General features: G+C 39.2%; 1 protein-coding gene across 2 annotated transcripts in view; it reads right to left on the bottom strand.

The window, feature by feature from the left end:
* LOC120798881 (cadherin-18-like) overlaps positions 1 to 17,879 on the bottom strand; it is a 213,722-nt gene that overhangs the window by 59,197 nt on the left and 136,646 nt on the right. For both annotated transcript variants that reach the window (XM_040143670.1, XM_040143671.1), the window contains exons 5-7: positions 7,884 to 8,051; positions 4,854 to 5,041; positions 1,687 to 1,940 (exon numbers count right to left, since the gene is read on the bottom strand). In XM_040143670.1, coding sequence (XP_039999604.1) covers positions 1,687 to 1,940; positions 4,854 to 5,041; positions 7,884 to 8,051 — 610 coding nt within the window. The remainder of the gene's footprint in view (positions 1 to 1,686; positions 1,941 to 4,853; positions 5,042 to 7,883; positions 8,052 to 17,879) is intronic.

Here is a 17,879-nt window from a genome sequence, read left to right as displayed (position 1 = left end):
TAGGAAAAGATCATGGTTTGGGTTTAAATAAATACTTCCTTAACGTTAGAGTATTTTCATTGTTATGGTTCAAATAATAAACACTTGGTTAAGTTTTGGACCCATCCACCCACATGAACTCTCCTCCTCTTCCGAATGCAGACTTTGTTGCACTTTATATTATGCCACCTCACTCCCTCCTTTATCCCCATCATAATTACTATGGCCACTAGAGGTTGCCTAACAATAAAACTTAACTATGGGTTGTGATAAGCTGCTTGCTTACAGACAGTCCATAGCTGTGTGGAATCTGTATTTTCTGAATATGAGTAACGATGACAGCCTTGCAGGCGATAGATTTAACTTTTTGGCCACATCTTAAAGCCCTACTTCCAAGGATTAGAAACCTGATAATACAACCTTCATCATGAATTCCCTTTCACATTCTGGATCAATTTTGGATGAACTCAGCTGTTGTGGTGACATTTTTTGCTCCCAGCTGTAATGAAAAATGTATATGATTTCATATTGATGATTTTACATCACTTAGTGGACTCCTGTGTTTCTGTGTTGGGGAACATTGAGAATATCAGTAAAAGAAATGCATCTGAAAGCTGCAGCTCATCTTAGTTTGCATCTCTGTAATGATGAAGAAAATGAAGAAAAATTGCACGGTACCACATCCAACTTGATTTAGTTGTTGCTCTGGGTGTGTCATCTAGCAAATCCACCGTATTGTTCGTTTGTGATTATGTGATTATTTAATTTCATTTTGTACTTATTCATTTTGTTTGTACATAATCTTGGAGGCAAATGTCATAGAAAAGAGGAATACTAGAAACTGCAAACATTCTCTTCTCCTTCATAAAGATTTGCCTACAACTATAGCTACATGCTAAATCTCCTAGCACTGCACTTTTTCTTTGGTATTTTGGCAATCTCCAAGGAGTTTTCCAGCAAATTTGTCCTCCAGAAGATAAAGTCACATTTTTTTTAATCTTTTGACACTTCACTGGTCAATGGATATTTCAACTGCAGTATAAGGAAGGAAGTATAGTGATGACAGCAAATAAACTATGATTAAGGTATGGTTGGAGTTAGGCAACTAAAACACTTGGTTAAGGCTATTGAAAGACTGTGGTTATGGTAAAAGAAACGGCATGAAACTCAGATGTGCTACTGCCCCATCCATCACCTATATCTCCACACCCTTGCTTTCCACATACTATATTGTATACAAAGCACATTACTCCGTGTAATGGCACTGAACACTGGGAATGGTTGTAAACTGTGAGCTGAGGAATCATCCAATATGAACATAATTTTTAGGGGTACTGGGCTATTCAATCCATAACTATACCACAAAGGTGCTATCCTGGCATCTTTTGAGCAAGGTCTTTCTGATGTCAACAAGCTAGAACAGCAGTGCTCACCTTCCTCCAGAGTTATGACCCTTGGATAAAACTGTTTACACCTGTGGCCTGCTAAATGAGGGACATTTAGTACTTTCAGAGAAATTAGGCTTTTACAAAGTGGGAAAATTCTCCAGTGGGGCTCCCGTACATGCTAGAGCCATACATTGTGTCACAGCTCTGACACAACTGCAAGGCCTCTTTTCTTGTTGGGACACCTAAAACTCCAAATACTTCAAGACATACACATGCAAAACACCTGCACACACATCACATCACTGATAGTTTCTTTTACCTGATAGCGCTGTTGGTGCTATCAGGGTCCACGGCAGTTACAGTGCCAACCTGGGTGCCAGCAGGTGAGTTTTCGTACACATCCATAATGTAGTAGTCCATGGAGAAGACAGGAGGCTCATCTACATCCCCCACAATCACTCGCAGTGATGTAGAATCCCTAAATGGTCCCAGGTGGGAGAAGCGGAAGTCTGGGTGAGTGTTGGAGCCTTCGATGTTAAGTGTGTGCACTTTTCTCTTCTCATAGTTCAGGGGCTGGGGAGGAGACAGAAAACACAATAATCCTACTAAGGACAGATGTCAAAGGCTAACTCCTTAAGGTAATAATTATGTCATTTTCATATTAAGAGTTACATCTCGCTAATAATTGACAGTTGACTGTAAAAGTAATTAAAGAACAATTTAACATGCCAAAAATACCAAAATACATTTTAATCCAAACACTTCCCCTGCACCCATCTGCCACTGCAGTTTACCTATGACCACTGAAACTCCTACCTCCTCACAGGTCAGTCAGATAGTTGCTCCGGTATCAAAAGGTCATTCCCATGATTATATACAGTAAGCACTTTAATCAACATTGTTATTTCTAAAAAATGTGCTCTATAAATAATTGACTTGAAAAAAGTGCCTTTAGTATACTTGACTAGTTTTAGACATACTTAATGCCTGGGTAATGCATCTGGAGGTCACCTCTCATGGAAAACTGTAGTTACATAAACAGCCGTTGTTTTAATATCTACTCCAGCCATATAATGGCTAGTTTAGTTTGCTTTACAACAGTAGCGATGGATAGGTGAATGAGAAAGAGAAATGTGACTGATTGGAAGAGACTATACCAAAACTGAATTTGCTTTGTACATTTTGTATGTTTGTTTGTCTGTTTTTTTTTTCAGGACCTGTCACCAAGATATGCACTGAGTGAGACATCTTACAATTGGTAAATAAACTTGACAATTCTTTCCCATGGACAGACTATATAATGCAAACTATATATTTTTACTACTACTTTTGGTCTTCTGATTTCTTCCTTTTTTCCACTGGAAATACTTGATGTTTTTTCTGTATGCAGTCACCTCAATGGCCCCCATTAAAACGGATTCACAGCAATGAATGCCTAAGAACATCCATTGATAATTTTTCACAAAAAAGTTAGACATCCCCAGAATAAAAGGTAGTGAAACATGCTGACAAAAGCAAACTGTGGAAAAGAAAGAAAAACAATTATGTACTCTTTTCTTCCTCTTTCTCTGTTCTCCAGTTTGAGTGGCTGGAAAAGAGGTACAAAGAAAGTCAAAAGCACTTTTAACCTGTGGCTCTGAAAATACAGTAATGCTCCTGCCTGCTGAGCACGGGTTCCCCTCTTGTCATAGTTCAAAGGCTGCAGAGGCAAATCAGACACAGTCAAAGGATTTCAGACTGGCTGAAAGTCCATGCATGCTAGACGATGGAGTTCAATTTCCTGTACAGTTCACTTCAGTATATTTGAAAAGAAGAAGAAAACTGTTCAAACTGTGATGGCACAGTCTAAATTTGAGGCCCCGTGCTCTTGATAATTTTGGTGCTGGTGACTCCATCACAAGCAGCTCAATAGTTGCCCAATCCACATGACTGTTAAACAGAAAGTCTCATAATCAACTCTTTTTTTTGTGCTTTGTACAGTAACGCACAACAGTCTTGTTTTGCTCCAAAAAACTGAAAAAAATGCAAATTGAAGAAGATAAAATTTTCTTATTATTTTAATTTCTTCATTTCTTGGGAGATTCCCCATAAAACTGCAGTTGCACTGTGATTCAGGACCATCCTGAGATCCTCAGTCAGCTAACGCCATACTATATCTTATTTGCTTTGTCAAGCTGATTGCTTTCGCAAATGAAAAAACAGACAAAGTGCAGATGTTGTACTTTCTCCCAGCAGATAGACTCTACTGACACACAGAGTGTAGCACCATCATTCCACTTACAAGTATTGTATATAATATGTTATAGAAAATATCTTGGTAATTTACCCAGAAAAATAAATCCAAGTAAGTAATAAATCCAAGAATAATCACCTTAACCCAATATCATTTACTGATCTAGTCTACATTAGAGAAGTGGTGGAAAGTAACTAAGTACTGTGCACTCAAGTACTGTATCTGATGATATGATAATAATGTTAATAATGATCCAATAATAAAATACATATTATAATGTGACTTAACTTGGCCATTCTGCTTAATTAGTACTTAGTACTAGTTAGTACTTTTACATTGAATCCTAAATGTTGATGATAAAAGTTAGGTACAAACTACATGTCTTGTGCTTGTAATTGAGTGATTTCACATTTATGGTATTGCTAATTTTACGAGGATGTGAATAATTCTTCCATCAGTAACCAGTGTATACTAGCTGTCTTTCACCATTTGCATCAGCGCCAAAACCATGATAATAAAATTTATGATAAACTAATTTGGTGAATGGACTGTAAGCTCATTCTGTTATTAGAAAAAAATACACTAGTAACATAAACTGATTTCTTGCATTGTGCATTGTGCAAGGCTCTACCTTACACCATGCGACTGACTGAGGGAGTGAGCTGAATTTGGTTCTCAATAAACCTTTCTTGTGTCAGAGTTAAATCATACTTTGACACAGGACAATGCTGCTGAGGGACACAGTAGGAAATACTTTGTCTAATTTGTCAAGTTTCAAATTCTATTTGCCGTTGCCTTAAAGTGAATCATTTTCAAAGTTGAAAGATTGCAGTGTCATGTGTGCACCTCTGATTCCTGATAAACACAAATTGGAGAAATGCTTCCCTTAACATGTGGAGTAACAGTGCAGCAAGATATTAAATGTTAAAAGACAACATACTCTATGTACACAAGTATGCAAATGACTCTTCCCAGTTATATTGCAAACAATCAACGCCCATTTTGATATAAAAAGAAAACACACTTGCTACACAACTTTGTCTTTCAAAACTCAGCTGTTTAAACTTGCATTGCATGTTGCATCGGGAAAATAGAGCCATGTCCAATTTCATTCTTCTGTGTTGCACTGTAGCGATGCAACTAGCCAATCACAGCATGTCAGCCACAACTGTAGGGTTGCTTGCACTTGAAACATATTATCCACTTACCCGGGCATCGGTGTTGGCTCGTGTATTGCGATCTCTTATTCATACCTGCTTGAGGGAGATGATTCCCTCCCTGCGGTCAGCATCAGTGGTGATGGTGAAGATGGCAGCTGCATCTGCATTAGTGATGCTGTAGGTCATCTCAGCATTCTGCCCTTCGTCCTCATCGTTGGCTCTGATCCGACCCACTGCCTTCCCAACTGGAGCCAGCTCTGGTACATACAGCTGGTAACTCTCTGCAACAACACAATATTACAATATTTGGAATTGTAGTAATCATCATTATTGTTGGAATTGTAAGGATTATGATGATGAGGATTAAAATTGTGTCGTTAAGGTCAATTTCACATGCAAACTTATAAATCCAATTTGGTTTAGGATGCTCTAACCAAATTTGATGCACATGCTCAGATGCCAGCTCTGAGCTTTGCTGTTCAGTCTTGGGTCATTCAGCCTCCAGGCGGCTGATCAAAGTGGGAAGGGTTTATAGTGAATAATAAAAAATGTAGCAATATGGCATTCAAAGTTTTACATGTCATTATGTTGTTCACTCTCTTTGAATTCTCAGGAACCTCAGTGCTTTAAAAGTTGTGTAATCCACTTACATCAAAACAACATGCTTGGACCCCATGGGAAGCTATTTTTCCATTAATCCTTTTAATTGGCTGCAGGAAGCCTTTTAATGTAAAATTCGGTGCAGGAAGTGTTGAAGTTCATTGATGACAACAATGATTGAAAAAAGGCAGAATACCAGTAAATAGAATTAATTAGTGGACAAAAACAGTATTTCTCATAAACAGAGAAAACGAGAACAGGAGGGTGGTGAGTGGGACAGGACTCTGTTGTACTGATGGAATGTGTGCTTTGGGAATGCACATTATACTGAACTAAGACAACAGCTAAACACAGAGGACATGTTGAGTTTATATTAACAGGAAAAGGAGGATCAAGTTACAACTCACAGTTTCATAAAAATGTAGTTTGGAGTGCTGTGTACACAAATAATACAACATAAAATGAAATTAAAGGCAATGAATAACATGAACATCTCACCATCTCCAAAGGCAGCCAATAAAATTGTGTGAAAATCACTTCGTCTCAGATTTACAAATAAGAATACAGCCTGGATGAAACCTTATGACAAATACACGTTTTCTTTCCCAAGGCACTGACATGTGCATAGTTTTCAACTAGTTTTCACTCATGCAACTGGTCATGCTATCACAGGCCAGCATTTGTTACCAGAGGACCATAAGCCTGGCAGGGCCAAGAAAGGCAATTTCATTCACACAGCACATTTCTTTACAAGTAAGCTCAAAGTGCTTTAAAGTGCACACAGCAACCAGTATAACCCTGCTCACTATATTTATGAGGCAGTGACTTTAAGTGAAAATAAATAAATATATTTCTGGTTTTCAATTAAAAAGCACTATAAATAAAAATAATTTATACATAAAAATAATTATAATATGATTGATCTTTGTTTTCATATGACTTTGAAATTTATTACACAAGATAAGATTGTGAGGTGCCTAGAGAAGCGAGGCCTAATGCAACCGCATCATTCTCTCTCCTCACTCGCTGTCGTGCATAGTGGTTACAACTTAAATTTGTTTGTTTGTCCTCTCAGTTGTTTTGTCATCAATTAACTTCCAATTATTTTTAATACAGTTTGTTCAACGTTTCACAGAGTTAATAGAATCTATAATGTGAACAAATGACTGTTGTAGCTTCTTCATTGTAACAGTAGCAGACAACAATAAAAACTGACGAAACCTTGCAATGATTTTGTGTGTTTTGTCTGTGAACAATTCTCTGACTGTGATCATCTTTCATTTTAAACAATGGTGATCCAGGAACAACATAACATGTGAATTCACTTTCTTTCCATTTTCTGTCCTTTATTTGGTTTCCTGTTTGGAAACAGTAAAGAACATTCTGGTGGGTCTGCTCATGAAACTTTCTGTATAAGTGGGTTTCTTTGAATCTGATACAGAAACATTAATGTGTGCATATTAAAAAAGTAGACTGAGTTGCTATGCCATTTGTGATATAACATATCTTGACATGTTTACTACTTCTCATTAGCATAATACTATATCCATGCTGGCCTGAAGCTTTAATCTTTAAAAATAATATTTTTTTCTCTCTCTCTCTCTCTCTCTCTGTGTATATTGGTAATATGTGATATTTGACTGGAAGTTTGGTAACAACTACCCCAATTTAATATAGACTGTGTTAATAAAATCTGCCATTTGTCAGAAGTGATACACTCTCTGCCATTTTTATAGTTTTACATATCTAAATCAACAGCATAACATGAGTACTGGATGAACTTTAGAAGTCCTCAAGTCATCGTCGTCATACTGACCTTTTACCTGCCAATCTATTTAGCACTGTGTGAAATGTAAGTAAGTACGACTCTAGATGCTTTGCCATCTTTGTTGTAGTTTTGATGTTATTTCTATCACCTCTGACTGCAACAGAAACAGACGACATCTAGCTTCTGGAGATGATCTGTTGCAATCTAGCCAGTGTGTTATGGATCCCTGAGTGGAGTGGGTTACTCATGGCTTGCTCACAACTCATGCATGCCTAAATTCACTGTTCTGCAATCTTTATGTTTATCATATAGAAAATGGGGCAGAAATACGGGGAAAAAAAAAACTGAAAAAAAGTAGTTTTACAAAGTAGTGTTCACAAAGATGTGACAGACATGACAGAGACATGTTACTCTATTTTTTAAGTATCTGATTACAGGAGACAAAAAAGTTCTAATTTAGCTCCCATTTTGCAGGTTGACAAACACTAAGATAGAGGTTTGTTTCACCAGTTGTAGGAGCGAACACCATGATATAGTATCATCAATAGCGCCACATCTGGCCAAATGATTCCTTTCTTGAAAGTCATGTGAATGCAGTAAAATGGGGGAGGGACCAAACCAGAACAACAAAAAAATATGGTACGAACACACCTGTAGGATAAAAGTGAAGAAAGAGCTGAGGAATAAAGGTGAGGCCCAGCACTTGTTGACCTGCTGCCGTCAAAAACAAACGGTGAAAGAGTGAGATCACTTACTCTGCAGAAACTTTGGAGGGTTGTCATTGACGTCAGCGAGGGTGATGTTGACAGTAGTGGATCCAGACAGTCCTCCGACCGAGCCCGCCATGTCTTTGGCCTGGATCACCACAGCGTAGTGATCCCTTGTCTCACGGTCCATGTTGGACATGGCTGTACGGATGATACCTGAGGTAGAGATGAGAAGAAAAAAAATGTACCAGGGTTGAAGTAAACCTAATGAAGCTATATGTGAAAAACACTGTTGCTTACAGTCATTGCTCCACAAAAGGACTTGATAATAATGATAACACTGTGCACAGAGCATCGGTTTATTCAGTCTGAAACCACAATATGTTTCATCTGGTTAGGGTTATGTAATACATCATTATAACTGATTTAGAATGATGATTACACTCATTAGAGGGTTAGTTCACCAAAGTAGGAAAACACATACTTTCCCCAGAAAAAGAAAACAAGATACAGTATTACTACAGTATATTTGTAAAGTGTCAACTACAATAGTTTGCGAGTAGGCATCTTGAGCTGTTGTGGCAGGAAAGTTTGGTCTGGATTCAGACAGCCTCTCTGGCAGTAACAAATCATAGTACTTAGAACACTGGTTTTAGAGTGATGAGTCTGTCTGTGTAGCTTTCTCAATTTTAGTGTTAACTAAACCATTTTTATACTGTCATAGTGTTTCACTGACAGTACGTCATGTGGAGCTGTCAAGATGTGATTTACACTGTTGTAAGGGCATTATGACCTTTTGCACAAAAATGTTACTAAGTGCAGCTGTCATGCTGTGGTGTTATTGGCTAAATTACAGAAGCAATGCATGTATGAATTAGTTTAGTAAGAAAATCATGTCGAAAAAATATTGTCAATCTCGCATAAGGATCAAAAGTCTGTCCTTGTTTTTCTCTGGTAAGGCTAGGCCAAAGCCTAGAAGAAGCACTGGGATGCAGAGTTTGGAGTCTCGCAGTAACAGAGTGGATGACGTCACATGTGGTTGCCGGGTTAGTAGAGGGGGATGTAAACAACAACTAAGATGGCAGGTGAGAGCGCCCTGGGAATGTGGTATGGACGGCTAACAGGTCAATGTCCAGTCTGCAGGAATGTTTTTTTATGGCAATGTGAACAGGGTGGCACCCTCTGTTCTTAATAACAGCGGCAAGGCTATTGCCTCTTTTATTTCTGCTCTCATATTTAATCCTGTCCACCTGAACCGTCTGAAAGTCGTCAATGGCAGCAATGGGATGTGGAGTATCTTCCTGTAGCCATGTCCCTGTTAAACACATAACACTACACTGACTCCTCACTAGGGCCGTTAGCTCGTCCATCTTATTGTCCAGAGATCTCACATCGCCATCGATGCTAGAAGGGAGATGCGCTCTTCAGTCTCTGTTGTCTGGACCCAGCTCTCATCCCTAATGTCTTCATTCCTCCTTTGCATCATCTGTGTGTCCTCCTCCTGATTCCTGTAGGAATGTCCATTGTTCTGGTCACCATACCGGCTGGCCTCCGCGCAATTAGCTGGTCCCTGGTGTAAACAATATGACCTTGGAGTCGCTGGACGAAGCTAACATAGCTGAATGTAAACAATAATTGTGCATAGACCGCTGCTGCATTTCAGGAAACTCTCAAAGGTAAAATGAATTGAGTCCAAGCTCCTCAGTCAGCATTCTGGCAGAAGCAATCAGTGACTGCATGTATTACATCTCCAAAAGTGAGAGTGATTGGCTGTAACATAAAAACTATGATAATATGATTTGGCCCCAGGGGAGGGTAGTTCATGTTTATAACTTATATTCCTCATTTGATGGGCAAACACATACACACATACCCTGGCATGCACGCACACAGGCACACGCACACACACATGCACGCAAACGCTCTCTCACACGCATACATATTATTTCTTCTTCATATGACACACGCACACAGTCATACCAATCTGCCAACTTACCCTCTAACACAGTCAAATAAATTAATCAATCACATGGTATAGATTGCATGTGTGCCAGCATCCTGCTGAAACAGCGAATTATTCACTGAGTTGATATTCATATATTTTTTCATATATTATTCATAGTTGTGTGAATTGTCTGATTCTAGAAACATCTTTTCCTGTCTGGAGGACATGATCTCTCTGTTCCTGTGAAAACTGGATGGATATACTGTAGTTTTGACACGGCATGCATTCCTGTTTGCTCATTGCTTCCCCTTCTCTTATTTGGTATATACATACAGTTTTTTATTCACAAGTACAGCAAAACCAACAATAACAAACAGTGGTCTTCATTCATTACAGGGTCAGAATATTACAGTACATTCACCTACAGTAGTTGTCAGGTAAATTTAATGGAGAAAAAAATACAATATTTTCCTTGGAAATATAGTGGGGTGGAAATATTCAAGTAAAAGTACAAGTACCTCAAAATTGTACTTAAGTACAATACTTGAATAAATGTACCTATCTACTTTCCATCACCGGGTAAATTGTGATAAAGGTTGAAGACTATCAATACACCAGCTTACAGTCCAGTGTCCTGCTGCTTTCCAACATTCTGCACTGTGTGTCGCTGTCCAGGGTACTGATGCTGGGACCTGCATGGATAAAGGAAATGTCTCTCCCTCTATGTTCAAGCTGACTAACCAGCCTGGTCTCACCAAAGGGCGCATGAATAACACGTCGATTTCGTTTAGTCATTTTGTCTGTTATTACTATGCATTTTTTTACTTTTCGCGTGTCATTTGACGCCACATCGTTTCTCTACTTGCTAAACCTCTTGTGGACAGCAGTCCTAGCATTCACACACAGTAGTCCTGTTTGGCCATTTTGCTTATTATTATAACACGCAACATAATTCAAACATCAAATTGTGAAATTTATTGAGGAGACTCTTGCTGTTATTTTTGTGGTATATGACAGCAATTTTATATAAATTTTTAAAAAGCATGATTTTATAATGGAGATCTAAGAGAGGAAGGATACAACTGGGTTCAAACCTTCTCACCTTTCAAAGCCCACTGCAAACTTCAGAATGCTAATGAGACATTGGACTTTCAAAGTTGTATTCTCTGTTGTGGTAAGTGTTACTGCTGTGGAAACATTTAAACCTGACGTTTCTTAGACTTACAGATTCTCCCTCGATTTTAACACTATGTAAGCATGCAAGGAATTCTCGAGTTCAGCTACTGTTGCTGTAATTGATAATGTAAAAATGTAGGCCTACAGATACTTATGAGTTAATTATTTTCTACTCAAGAAAATGTGAACTTCTGCGATGTGTAAGTGGAATGCCTGCGCCGCTCAGTCGTTAGCACTGTTCTCCTGGGGGGGGATCCGTGTGAGGGTCAAAAGGTTTGGAGTTTGAGCTCATCACTGACATGAAGAAACTTCAACCCAAAAGTTCTGTACATGGTGGGGGCAGTTTGGTCAGCATAACAATGTTTTGATAAGTGGGTTGATCAGAAACAACAGCCGACTTCCACAAGACACAGGTGTTTGCACTTAAATGACGTATGTCATTTATGAATGTCTACGTATTGACTGTGAGGATTGAACCTTTCCACACATGCACATGGTTTCCAACTTTGTATCTTTCCAAATTTAACCATTGTGTACATGTTTCTCATGTGGTCATTGCTACTTATTGCTGTTCCTCTTCTTGACTGACATAAAAACTGCTGACGTAATCCTTCTTTAAGTTTCCCGTTCTTTGACTTGTACATTCCCTTGAATTTTAACATGGTGCATCAAAGCAATGTATTCTCATGCTCAACTACTCCCAATGACACAGCAAAATGCTTTAGTTTATGGGAAATTACAATTCTCCTTAAATATGTGAACTTGTGTGAAGATGGTTCATTCTGTGGGTGTTGCTGGCTTGGTAGTTAGCACAGCAGTCTCATAATCAAGAGGTTAGGACTTGGATCCCTGTTAAGCAGCAGTATATTTGTTGTATACTCCGTATACCCACTTAAAAATGTGCAATGATACATTACAATATAGTTTTGTGACAGAACTTTTTATTTCTGTGATTTTGTTTTGCAAATAGCGGATAGAGTATAACTGCAATAAAATAAGTTTTGCAGGGCAAGGCATCTCCTCCATTCACTTCCAATCATAAGTTCCCCCTGTGCACGCTTTGTCTGTGTAAAATTCAGAATGTGGTGGCATCTCATATAGGAGAGGCTTTGGGTTTGGCCGTGATGTCACCTAGACCTGACATCACCTACCAACGAACACAGTTGCTTGACAGTACCTTTGTAGCATTGCAAGTTTTTACTTAGCTAATGTTGACGTAGATTCACTATTATATAGTAATGTAGTATATACTACCAAAGGAGACATGAAACGAAAGAAAACTACACTCTTTGAGTGTTTTCGTAAGCCTGGCCCTGAAGCCATTGCTGCTTTGGATGACACTGCAGATGAAACTACAGAAACTACAGAAAAGGAGCCTGATGCTACTGTTACAACCCGTAAGTGAAAGGTACCTACAAGTTAGCACGTTTTACATTGAATTACATTATATTTACCGTCATATCTAGTGTGTTTTTTTTTAAGTTATACCACAAAATCTAGTTGACCTACACTAGATATGGTAGTAAATATAATTCAATACGCATACCAACAATCCCCTGCTGTTACCATTAGCTTGCTATCACCTTTCTCTAATGAGCGACCCAGGCACAGCCTTACTCTTAGGCTACATCCCCATAAGAAAATGTGCGTGTGTGTATGTGTGTGTGGGTCTAGTAGTCAACAGAACACAATGCTTTGATCCAACTGGATCCTTGTTCCTTTCTAGATGAGAAGTCCTTACCTTGTGGAGTGATAGTTTCGCTAGGGAATTTAAAAAACAGGCATTCTTGGTTAGAAGGGAGGGACAAAAAGTTAGGTAAATATCAGCCAACATCCAAAGCTGCCGTATAAACAATTGAAATCGAAAGTCAATTACTATATGCAAATAAGAGTGTAGTAAATGCATGGTCATCTTAGAGGTGCAGTAATTTCAGACTCTTACACGAGTAAATTACTATGTGGTATATTAGATATCAATAGTTATCAGATAATTAGAGCTATTGAGAGATTGGAAAATTTGTCTCCTTTCGCCTCCTTTTCATGCTTTGGTTAGCTATGTTGCAAAGATAGTAAAAGGTTCATTAAATACTTTTCAGTAACTTTTGGCCTCGTTCAGCACTAGGTGCTATTGCTAATATAGATAAAAATATGGACATCTTGTATGTATGTATAATTATTTATGTTTTTGTTTACTTCCTGGTAGTGCTATTTGCAGCACTACAAAATCAACTGGTATCTTCACAGAAAAAAGAGTGTCTATATCTGAAGAGGGGGTTTCCTTCAAGATCCAGTCCTCAGGCTCAAATGAATACAGAGAAACAGCCCAGGGTGCTGTACTGCAAAGAAAGCTCAACATACCCAGGATCTCTTTTCCTCATCTGGCTTCACTGAGCTTAACATGGGCCATCCTGGATAACCTGTATCATGAAGCTGGTTATCAACTGGCTCAGTTAACTCCGGATTTTCCTGCCCGACTTTGAGTGTGTTCATGTGAAAGAGGCTGAGTTGTTAATTAAAAGCAACATCGTTATGTTATCATGAATAAAGCACTTAATATGATATGAGAAGAAACGGTGAAACCTGCAGGTAAATCCTGTTACAGCGTGAGCCAAAAGTGATATTCAACAAGGTGAAATGTAAACAATATGATCACATAATTCGAATAGAAAAGAAACACTAGGAATCATTTCCAAATAATAAAGTCAGGCTAAGGCTATACTCTTAATAAGTAGAGCATTTTTATTAAGTTTCTTACTAAGTGAGTATTCGTGCTCTTTTGTCTGACGAGAAAAAACTTATGAATATGTGCTGAACATTAAAAACAAGTGAAAGTAATGTCAGACTGTTTCTGCTGCCAAAGCAGAAAAGAAAAAGGAGAGAAGAAAAGGAGTTAATGTCTGATGAGGTCAGACTGACTGAAATGTACATTTATAATCATGGGAAATATTTAACAGTGTGTGGATAATTTTTCTAATAAAAGACATCAGAGGGTTTAGTTTTTGTTTCCAATTATCTTCACAGAGTCTCCTCATGTTGTTCTGAGCTGCAGGGATAGAATAAGAGTGTAAATACATCAGTACTGTCAGGAATTATGTTGGGGATGAAAGAATCTATAATAGCTATAATAACTATAATAGTTCTTATGTAGTTAATTAGTGTAATAAACTCTCCCTCCATTTGTTAGAAAATCTGTTTTAAAACCAGAGTGGAAGCCTCAAACAGCAAAATGATGCGACTGGAAATTAAATTATCAGTTGCTCTTTATTATTTGTCACTTTATTAAAAAAATTTTTCTTCCTCTCAGGATCCTGTAGGAATGATGACACTGGTTTTTGAGTCAGTAGTTGGCCTGTTGACAGGTTTTGATCCTTTGTAGTTAAACTGCTCCAGAGAGGGTTAGGTGTGCAGCATACATTACCATGGTGATGTACACCGGTAAGAAGTGAGCCACCTTCCTATCCCTGAAAAGCCAGGGTTAAACCTGAAGTTACCTCACTTGCCCCAAATCCTGCTTCAAAGTACAGGCCTCTGGCCTCCTTGAGGAACAAGATTCGGCAACATCAGATGTCTTGGGCACACAAAATATTTCAGGAGCTCACTGAAAAGGTTGGACAGCATTTACTTGGAAATATATTGACAGCTGTGTCAGTGACTGTGTTAGCTGAGACAGATGCTGTATTCAGAACAGCATGCTATCTTGAGCTGGTTGAGGTGTAAAGTCAAAGGGCAGAGGGTAACTGGCTTCAATGAAGAGTAGCTTCAAAAGAACTGGGTCTCATTTGTTTCTGACAGAGCCAGTGTCATGTTGGGCAAGAACTCTGGTGTGGCAACCGGGCTGACTGCAAGGTACCCCAACCTCTTCACATGGCACTGCATGAGTCTCTATTTGGCACTGGCTGTATCTGATGCTATAGATGAGATTAACATAATCAAAGATCCATAATCTCTCCAGTCAATCCAATAAAAATTCACGGGAATGGGTGGCTAGCCCCTTCTGTGCTGTAAAGTCAGTGTGGACGTCACATGAAGTACTCAACAGACAATTTGAAAAAGCTATGGGAGACCAAACAACACATGGCAAAGAGAGGCCTGGCACATCGTGGGCAAAGCAAAGAATTTCTGTGTGACCTGGGACTCATGTACGATGCTATATCTGAACTTGCAAACCTGTCTCGGCAACTCCAGGCCGATTCACTCACACATTTGACAGCAGCTTTTGAAGTACACCATCTGAGTGCTGGCATCATTCAAAGACACTCAAAGAGAGAAATCAGAGGAGGCATTGAGGCATAGGCTTTCCCTGGAGTCTAATGCAAAGCTCACACTAATCAATGCAAAGCACTTCCTACATAGTCTGCTCAACAACATGGAAAATGCCTTGAAAGTGAAGTGCTTCATGATCTCAGCATTCTGGACACAATCAACAGCCCATCAACACCTGGCATATGGTATGGTGAGACACAAGTGAAACGACTTCACGGGCAGTTCAATCTTTGTGAAGACCAAGCAGTCAGGGGTATAAGAGATTTCTTTGAGCACCTACACAGTGAGCCTGAAGTCTAAATCTAATCATACGGTGCATGTAGACCATCCCCTGCAGCACAGTGGAAACTGTGAGACTATGACAGGGGTTTCAGTATTATGGACAATTTATGCATGGACCAGTGCATAAAGTGTTGTCCAGTGCAAGTAATTTGATGATGATCAACATCACTGGCCCCCTTGTAAGTCTTTTTGAGCCATGGATGTACGTTACAACATGGTTGACCATGTTAGCAAGGAGGCAAAGCGCACCTCAGATGCCTTAGTACAAACATATGTTAATTTGTAGAATACCAGTTGCCACCCCACCACAAACATTATGCTACTGTAGTGTTTCACCCTTTCCCTTCTTACCTCACACTATGCTACTGCTCTGTAGTGATCCCACGCCTCCCCTTCTTACCCCAGCCCAACAACCATGCCAGTAAACCCAAGAAACTGGACTGGGTGGAGCAGGAGCTTGGCCATCTCTAAGTGTTCCATCATTTTTCCAGGGCTTGTGGTCCTGAGCAGCTGGGAACCCAGGGCGGCTGGGTGACTGTCTGTAACAAGAAGTATACTCCTAAGCAGAAGCCCCACTCAACGACACACCCGCTGAGAAACCAACTCTGGTTATTGCCAGCTCTATCTTGAGAAACGTGAAGTTAGCGACACCATCGACCACAGTCAAATGTATTCTTAGGGCCAGAGCAGGTGACGTATAATCCTATTTGAAACTGTTGGCTAAGGATAACCGTAAATCAGAAATCTGACTGAGTTTATTAGTAGACCAAGACCATGACAACCCAGAGTTGAGACCAGGAGGCAGAGTTGCAGTCTTACATGCTTCTCTGTGCTTCCAGTACAGCAGTCACCCACCCAAAACGAGCAATCTCTCCCCATAGAGACTGTGTCTATGTCGAGGTGGTGTCACAAATCTCCCCATAGAGACTGTGTCTATGGGGAGGGATCGCTCTCATCTCAAGCTGTATTAGTAAACGATCTAATATCAGATCATCATATTGATTTATTTTGTCTTACCGAGACCTGGCTGTGTCATGATGAATCTGTTAGCCTAAATGAATCCACTGCCCCCAGTCATATTATTACTCACATTCCTCGAGGCACCGGCCAAGGAGGTGGAGTTGCAGCCATCTTCAACTCAAGCCTACTAAACAACCCTAAACCTAAAGTCAATCATAACTAATTCGAAAGCCTGGTTCTTAGCCTTACAAATCCAACCTGGAAAACATTAAAGCCTATTTTATTTGTTATAGTATAACACGCTCCTGGCCCATACTCTGAATTTTTATCTGAATTCTCAGATTTTAGAAGTTTAGTCCTTTGTACAGATAAAAAAATTATAGTAGGTGATTTCAATATTCATGTGTACGTTGATAATGAGCCTTAGCATTGCATTTATCTCACTATTAGACTCAATTGGCTTCGCTCAGAGTGTAAATAAACCCACTCACTGTTTTAGCCACGCCCTCGACTTCATTCTGACTTATGGCATCGAAATTGAAGGTTCAATAGCCTTTCCACAGAATCATCTTTTATCGGACCATTGTTTGGTAACTTTGTTTGGAATTCCTTTTTTTTGGAATTTCTATCACTGGGCTACACGCCATTAGGCAAAAATGTCTTCACTAGATGTATATCTATCTATCTAAATTTAAGGAAGTCATTCCATCAGCACATAATTCACTGCCATGTTACAATATAACAGAGGACTCCTATACTAACTTTAGTCCCTCCAAATTGATAATCTTGTTGATTGTGCTGCAGGCTCAATGAGAATGACACTCGACTCTATAGCCCCTCTAAAGAAGAAGATAACAAAACAAAGGAGGTTAGCTCCATGGTTTAACTCACAAACCTGCATTTTCAAGCAAACAATGCAAAAACTTGAAAGGATATGTTGTTCTACCAAACTGGAAGAAACCCGCTCACCCTGGCATGATCATCTTAAAACATATAGGAAGACCCTCTGTAATGCCAGAGCAGCCAATTATCATCTCTAATAGAGGGAAAAAAAAACAACCCTCGGTTTCTTTTCAGCACTGTAGCCAGGCTGACGGAGAGTCATAGCTCTATGGATCTTTGTATACCCATTGCTCTCGGTAGTGATGATTTCATGAGCTTCTTTATTAATAAAACCCCCTGCCCTCAGCTGGCACCGATTTATCATCATACACAGGAACCTTAGAAACAGCTGTAAAACCTGGTATATACTTAGACTGTTCTTCTCAATTCAATTCAATTCAATTTTATTTATATAGCACGAAATTATAACAGGGATTATCTCACGGCACTTTTCATATAGAGCAGGTCTAGACCCTACTCTTTATAGTTATATATACAGAGACCCAACATTCCCACATGAGCAACCACTTGGCAAC

This window comes from Xiphias gladius, chromosome 14 (genome assembly GCF_016859285.1).
Source record: "Xiphias gladius isolate SHS-SW01 ecotype Sanya breed wild chromosome 14, ASM1685928v1, whole genome shotgun sequence".
NCBI classification, from domain to species: Eukaryota; Metazoa; Chordata; class Actinopteri; order Istiophoriformes; family Xiphiidae; genus Xiphias; species Xiphias gladius.
Note: the sequence above shows the minus strand (reverse complement) of the source record. Positions and strands in the feature narration are given on the sequence as shown.